We start from the raw sequence: 7,807 nt of genomic DNA, 5'->3' as shown, positions 1-7,807 counted from the left end.
TTTGAGTAAGTTCCACACAGCATTTTTGAGGGGTCGAGAAAGTTGTATGACTGTGAAAATTCATGAAGCTTTGAGTAATTATTTTTCAGATCTTTTTTTACTGCGGATTTGGGACTCTGTAAAGTGGGACGGCAATCTAAGCGTTAGTCACAAACACATCGCACTTATATCTATGTTCGTCCGTATGACGGTGTCCAGTCAGACCATTATTCATTTTGAAATTTTTATCACATCACGCCTTCAAGATTGTTCATGTATAATGTAGAGTGACTATAATCAGAGTGGCGACATCTGTTCGTTTGGAATGACAGCTACCAGTTCCAAACGAGCAAACGACCTGTCAATTCAATGTAAAGCTAATGGAATGTTTTGAATTGTTGCCAACATTACGGATGAGATGTCGTCACTCTGGTTATAGGCACTCTAGTATAATGGTGTTAAAATAACAAAGTAGGCAGTTATTTATTTTTATTCAACAACTAGTTCAGTCTCAACGGTTGTCACCAGTAACCAGATGATATAAAGGTAACTACTCAGTCGTTGGTAACACTCCTTTTAAAACTAAGCTGGTTATAATCGTTGGCCTTCTCGTCCGTATGAAGGCGTTTGTGTCTCACGAAGCTTGAACTATCATTCATGCCTTTACCACACACTTCACACTTGTACTTGTAATCACTTTCATGAATAAACCTGTGTTTGGATAGGTAAGACTTAGCCGCGAAATCTTTTCCACATACAGTGCATTTGTAAGGCCGTTCCCCTGTGTGACTGTTTTGATGGTCTTTTAAGAGTGGTCTGGTCATGAATCGTTTGCCACACACATCACACTTATGCTTGTAATCATCTACATGAATATTCATGTGTCTGCTGAGTTCATACTTAGAGGTATAATCTTTCTCGCAAATGGTGCATGTGAACCTCCCGTTCGTATGAATACGTTTATGTTTTGCAAAGTTAGTACCATCGTGAAAGCCTTTGCCACACACTTCGCACTTATATTTGTACACACTTTGGTGAATAGACATGTGCTTAGTTAGGTAACCCTTAATGGCGAATTCTTTTCCACATACGGTGCATTTGAACGGTCGTTCTCCTGTATGAGCGCGTTTGTGATCTTCCAAGAGTGCTTTAGTTACAAATCCTTTGCCACACACATCACACTCATGCTTATAATCATCCGAGTGAAAAAGCATGTGTCTGGATAGGTAAGCCATAAAGGCGAAATCTTTCCCACATACGGTGCATTTGTACGGTTGCTCGCTTGTGGTGTGATATTTCATGTGTATAGAAAGTTTTGTTTTACGATGAAAGTTCTTTCCACAGACAGTGCATTTGTAAGGCCGTTCACCTGTGTGAATATTTTCATGGTCTTTCAAAACTGATTTGCAGGTGAATCCTTTGCCACACACATCACACTTATGCTTGTAACCATCTACATGAATTTTCATGTGTCTGCTGAGATAATACTTATTGGAATAATCTTTCTCGCATATAGTGCATTTAAACTTCTCGTTCATATGAATGCGTTTGTGTCTCGTAAAGTAAACACCATCATTAAAGGCTTTGCCACACACTTCGCATTTATATTTGTACAAACTTTGATGAATAGACATGTGTTTAGTTAGGTAACGTTTAATTGGAAATTCTTTTCCACATACCGTGCATTTGAACGGTAGCTCGCTTGTGTGAAGTCGCATATGTTCTAAAAGATTTTTTTTACTACTAAAGTCCTTTCCGCATGCAGTACAATTGTATGCACGTTCTCCAACGTGAATATTTGTGTGGTCCTTTAATTGCTGATAATTCCGGAATGTTTTACCACACAAATTACACTTAAATGATTGGTCTTCAGTATGAACGATCATATGCTTCTTCAAGGTTTTCTTCAACGAAAATTGTTCCCCGAAAATTTCGCAACTATTAACCTGCTCCCCTTTAGGTAGTATGCCGTCTTTATGATCACTTTGCTGTTTCAATTCCTCATTACAAATTTGATTATCGAGTTTTATTATGGGATCGATTGTTGGAGCGGACGATGAGGAAAAAGCTTCAGGGCTGTTTTCTGCTTCTTCCTTTTTTAGTATCCCATCTCGTACAAGGCAAAATTCCATTCTACTGAAATTAAATATATGCTTAAGATATGTAAGCCACAAAGGTCAAATCAGTATCTACGACAGAACATAATTGACGCACCTTCTTGTGATGATTGATATAGGTCAATTTACGGGAAACGTTCGCTTTTCGTCCTAAATCAGCTTGATGTTTTTTTTGTAATTCATAACTCATTAGGCAGAACTCGACGTGTATGTTTACGATGTTTACATTTCAAACTGAATTTCAAATGGGCCTACAAGCAGAGTTGCCAATGTTTCAGATAATTGGTATTTTAACGCAGAACTAATTTTATATAATGCGCCATCTAAATTTCATTATATGAACCTTTCTTAGGATGACGATCATATAATTTTAATTAATGTGTAGAATTTTAAGAGCTGTTACAAAAACTGTTCGTTTGAAATTGCAGGAAAAGTTGTTTTTTGTTTCGTATAATCATGTTTGATTTCATATAACAATATCGAGATCCGGAGTATGAAGGCAATAAAAATTTATTTGTCATCCTAATATCGCATATTTGATAAAACTTGTGCCTTGGTATTACATTCCTGTAGTGGAATTTGATCTTCTGTTTCAACAGACTTCGCAGCCGATTCAGAGTGTACATTGCATGGCTGGAGCCTCTATACGGTCCTGACATTTCATGGTCTTTATTACGGAAGTCGCTTCAAAGAACATAGTAGTTACTTACACACTTAAAACTTAATTTTGATTTCGGCGAAAAAAAAAATACTGAAAACGAACGGCAAAGCGATATTTTACTGTAATTTCGGCTAAGACAGTTTTTTTTAATTTCTCGGTTTATTATTTCCGATTTCTCGGCAATTCAAAATGTTACGCTGGCATTCGGTTTTGTAAATTACCGTGTTTAGCAGCAATTGGTCATTTTGCCGAAATCATCAAATTATTGATATCAACTTACCGAAATCTCGGTAAACAAACTTTAGACAACCGAAACTCGGTGATTCATCAAAATAGCCATTTTTCTTCAGTGCAAAACTGAGTGATGTAAATAAGTGCATGTGTTTATATGTGGAATTAGTTGCAAACAAAAAAATTGAATCTGACTATAGCCATATGTTTCGTGATTTTAAGAACAAATTTGTTCAATGTTCAGTGTTTTGTAAACAACTTACCGCCATTGTTGCTGTGCTGTGAGCTCTAGTAAATTATTGTTTTTTTTTTGGTTATTGAACGTTTATATTCTGTTTGTGGTGCGCTACTCGGTTGCTAATTTGGTTGGCTTCTGTCTGGTTCTGGAGTGCAGTGCTTGGAGAGTGTTTTTCGATCAGTTTTTTGCAGCCGTTGGTGATTCATTGAGTGCACAATATAACTGATCATAGTCAACACATCAGTAAGACATCCAGTTCCCAGAGCTTTTACGTGACTGCAGCGCCATCTGTGTTTCAATGTCATCTGTCTCAGATCATTGCGATATGACCAATGCATGTGATCGGTGTGCTAAAACCGTCACTTCTGATGAGGATTTCATTTCGTGCTCGGGTTTTTGTAATCATGTGGTCCACATGAAGTGTGCCGGATTCAACAGACCGTTCTTGAAGGTACTTTCTGAAAACCCCAATTTGTTTTGGATGTGTGATCAGTGCTGCAAATTGATGAAACTCGCTCGTTTCCGGGAGTCTATATCTTCTGTTGGATGTGCGATTTCGGCGATTTCCGAGAGAATGGAATCGGTGTGTGCTGAACTGAAGGTCGAAATTTCGAAAAATAGCCAGCAAATATCTCGTCTTACCCGCAAAGTATCTGTTTCCACGCCGGGACGAAAAAACGATAAGAGTGTTACAAACACTGATTTATCTCATCCCACTGCTAAGCGTCGTCGCGAAGACGGATACGAACCCGCCAACTCTTTATTTTCTGGGCGGAAACACGTTGATAACTGCAACATTCAAACGGTTTCATCATCTCCGTTAGTGTGGATTTATTTGTCCCGGTTTCATCCTAGCGTTACCAAAGAAATGGTAGAACAGATCACTAGAGACGGTCTCAATTGTAAAGACGACATTAAGGTTGTACCGTTGGTAAAAAAAGGAATCGACGTCAATAGCCTGAATTTCGTTTCATTCAAAGTCGGGCTGCTTCCTAAATTTCGCGACGCTGCACTTGATCCAGATTCGTGGCCCCAAGGTGTACTTTTCCGCGAGTTTGAGGACAATCGCAACCAGAATATCTGGTGCCCGCCAATCAGTGTACTACCGCCATCTCCCGACGATGCTACAGACGCAGAAATGGTACCCGGTTCTTCGCCATCGATGTCGTTGTTGCGAACACCACCTAGAATAACAAATGATTTGTGATCGTACCATGAGGAGAGTTTACTGGGACGCGATGTAGTTGCTACTGTGGAAGTTCTCGAGCCCCTTGCCACAGTCGAGCTATTCCAGCCAGCGTACTCCAGTCGTCCCGGTCCTGTGTGCGAGTGTGGTGAGAGAATCTTCCGAACATCACTTCATGGCAAGTATATTTACGATGAGCCGCTTTCCAGTGTTGACCTGCTTCGCATTTCCAGTTGTCATCCTCCGGTACCTAATCTGCTGCCGTCTTGCTCTAGTGTTGAGCGTACCGCACAAATAGATGTTGCACTGGGACGCACTGAAATCTGCTTCATGGAAGCCCCTGATACGCCCTCCACAGTCGAGCCTCTGCAGCCTGCGTTCACCAGTCGTCCCGGTCCTGTGCGTGAGAGCGTGGAAGGGGTCTTCCAAACCACTATTGACGGCAAGTATGAGCCTGGTGTGAACGCTTCCAGCACTGACCCGCTTTCCGTTTTCAGTCGTTCTTTGTATGTTTACTACCAAAATGTAGGTGGCGTTAATACATGCATTGACGATTACCGATTGGCATGCGCGGATGATTGTTACGACATCATTGCTCTTTCGGAAACGTGGCTCAACGAAAATACGATATCCGTCCTGGGATATGGGTCAAATTATGAAATTTTCCGTGCCGATCGCAGCTCCCATAACAGTTCGAAGAGCATAGGAGGCGGAGTGCTCATCGCGGTTCACCGTCGTTTAAAAGCTCAACTGGTTGAGAGCACACCGGGACGTTGTGTCGAGCAGGTGTGGGTTCGTGTTCAACTGGCTGATTTCTCGCTTTTCATTTGCGTGATTTACATTCCTCCGGATCGATGTCGTGATGTGTCGCTGATTACGTCACATATCGAGTCATTGCATGAAATTGCATCTAATCAAGCGCTGCCCATCGACGAAATCCTGGTTGTTGGAGACTTTAACTTCCCTAGTTTGAATTGGTGTGCCACTTCTGATGAATTTTTATTTGCTGATCCCGCACTTTCAGCATTTCACGCTGGCATAACTACCTTGCTCGATGGTTATAATCTCAACTTGCTGCGGCAATTCAACCACATCGTTAATGAGAATGGCCGAATGCTCGACCTTTGCTTCTCCAGTAAAACCGATATCGCACCCACGCAGCTGTACAGACCTTCTCCAATGTACTAATCTACGCGATTGATTACTTTGTTCCGAAACGATCCGTCCGACATTCCAAACATCCGCCGTGGCTAACCGCTGAATTGAAACATCTGAAAACATCCAAAAGAGCTGCTCTGACACGATACTCCAAGTATGGAGGTTACGTTTTGCGCAATAATTATATTCAGATAAATAAGTTATACAAGAAAACCGTGAAGCGCTGCCATGCCAATTATTTAAAGAAGGTACAGCATAGGATAAAGTCTAACCCAAAAGCTTTCTGGAAGCACGTGAATGAGCAAAGAAAGGAATTTGGATTACCATCGTTAATGCGATTCGGTGAGCGTACCGGTTCGAGTACTCAAGAAATTTGTCAGCTCTTTTCGGAACAATTCGCTCGTGTTTTCTCTACTGAAACATTATCCCTACAGCAAATCGAACGAGCGGCCATCAACGTTCCGGTATCTAATTGCTTTTTGCACTCCATTGACATAGACGTGAATTCGGTACAGATGACTATCGCTGGATTGAAGTCTTCGAGTTCTGCAGGACCAGATGGCATACCGGCAGTTATTTTGAAGAAATGTTCAGCTGGAATAATATCACCACTTTATCGTTTATTCAGAACCTCATTAACTACAGCAGTGTTTCCGGATTTGTGGAAAGCTTCGTTCATGTATCCGGTTTACAAGAAAGGCGACAAGAGCGATATGAACAACTACCGCGGTATCACTTCTCTTAGCGCAATTCCTAAATTATTCGAAAAAGTCATTCTGACTCAAATTTTTAACCATTGCAAGCAGTACATTGATGATACTCAACACGGGTTTATGCCGAAGCGTTCAACAGCTACTAACCTCGTATCTTTCACATCTTACATAACAAACGCTATGTCAGACGGGTTGCAGACGGACGTTATCTATACAGATCTCTCTTCTGCTTTCGATAAAATCAATCACGACATCACAATTGCAAAATTAAATCGACTCGGCTTTGGTGCAAACGTCATTCAATGGATACAATCATATCTCAGCAATCGACGTCTTACTATCAAAATTGATGATTGTTTTTCCGAAGAATTTGTTGCAACGTCTGGAATTCCACAGGGGAGTCATCTTGGACCTTTGATTTTCTTACTGTACTTCAATGATGTAAATCTTTGTCTGGATGGACCACGAGTCTCTTTCGCTGATGACCTCAAGATCCATAACACCATCCGCAGCTCAGAAGATGCGGCATTCCTTCAACGGCAATTGGAAATCTTTGCGAATTGGTGCAAAACCAATCATATGATAGTGAATCCCGAAAAGTGCTCAATCATTACGTTCACAAGGAAAAAGTTACCGTTCAAATTCGAATATTATCTTGAAGGATTCATGATTAGTAGATCGACATGCGTCAAAGATCTTGGTGTCTTTCTCGATGAGCAGTTAATCATTCAAACAGCACATTAACTACATTGTTGCGAAAGCTTCACGCTGTTTAGGATTCATATTTAGAATGGCTAAGCACTTCAATGATATTTATTGCCTGAAGACTCTATACTGTACACTCGTTCGTTCTACTTTGGAATATTGCTCAGTAGTCTGGAACCCTCTTTACCTCAATGGAGCTCATAGAATAGAATCTATACAACGTAGATTCGTACGTTTTGTTCTTCGACGATTACCTTGGAATAATCCACATCAACTGCCGAGCTATGAAAGTCGCGGATTGCTGATTGGTCTTGACACACTACAAGTACGACGAGAGCTGTCGCGTGCTTTGATGATAGCTGATATTTTGAGTGATAGGATTGACTGCCCCGCTTTGCTCCGTGAGGTTAATATTAATGTTCGTCCCCGTGCTCTCCGTAACAACGCCTTTCTTCGACTACCTCTACGTCGCACCAACTATGGAACAAACGGTGCCGTTATAGGCTTGCAAAGATCGTTCAATCGTGTATCATCTGGATTTGACTTCAACCTTTCACGGAAAACAATTCAAGCAAATTTTTTACTTAGTATTAGAAACTATCATTAGGACTACAATGTGTCTGTTGATTTTACAATAATAATGTTCGATGATTATTCGTGACAAGAAATCCCCCAGAGCATGCTTACGGGATAAAAATCCTCGCAACGCTTATCTACTGCATGAGCTTGATTGGACTTATTTCTTTAAATATTCAATGTTTTATTGAGCCATTACTTTCGTTGCAGCCGGAATCTGATTTTCTGTGAAAAATCGAATTG

At 40.7% G+C, this 7,807-nt stretch overlaps 1 protein-coding gene across 2 annotated transcripts; it reads right to left on the bottom strand.

Annotated features, from left to right (window-relative positions):
* Window positions 1-451: 451 nt before the first annotated feature.
* LOC131426600 (zinc finger protein OZF-like) lies at window positions 452-2,316 on the bottom strand. Of its 2 annotated transcripts, none has more exons than XM_058589460.1 (2): window positions 2,194-2,316; window positions 452-2,115 (listed from the first exon to the last, which is right to left on the bottom strand). In XM_058589460.1, the coding sequence occupies exon 2, from the start codon at window positions 2,109-2,111 to the stop codon at window positions 534-536; it is 1,578 nt and encodes a 525-aa protein (XP_058445443.1). In that variant the 5' UTR covers window positions 2,112-2,115; window positions 2,194-2,316; the 3' UTR covers window positions 452-533. The 2 variants fall into 2 exon arrangements, with proteins under 2 accessions (XP_058445443.1, XP_058445442.1); XM_058589459.1 differs by having other exon boundaries at window positions 452-2,112.
* Between the last annotated feature and the right edge of the window lie 5,491 nt (window positions 2,317-7,807).

The sequence above is a fragment of the Malaya genurostris genome, chromosome 1, assembly GCF_030247185.1.
Source record: "Malaya genurostris strain Urasoe2022 chromosome 1, Malgen_1.1, whole genome shotgun sequence".
Lineage (NCBI taxonomy): Eukaryota > Metazoa > Arthropoda > Insecta > Diptera > Culicidae > Malaya > Malaya genurostris.
Note: the sequence above shows the minus strand (reverse complement) of the source record. Positions and strands in the feature narration are given on the sequence as shown.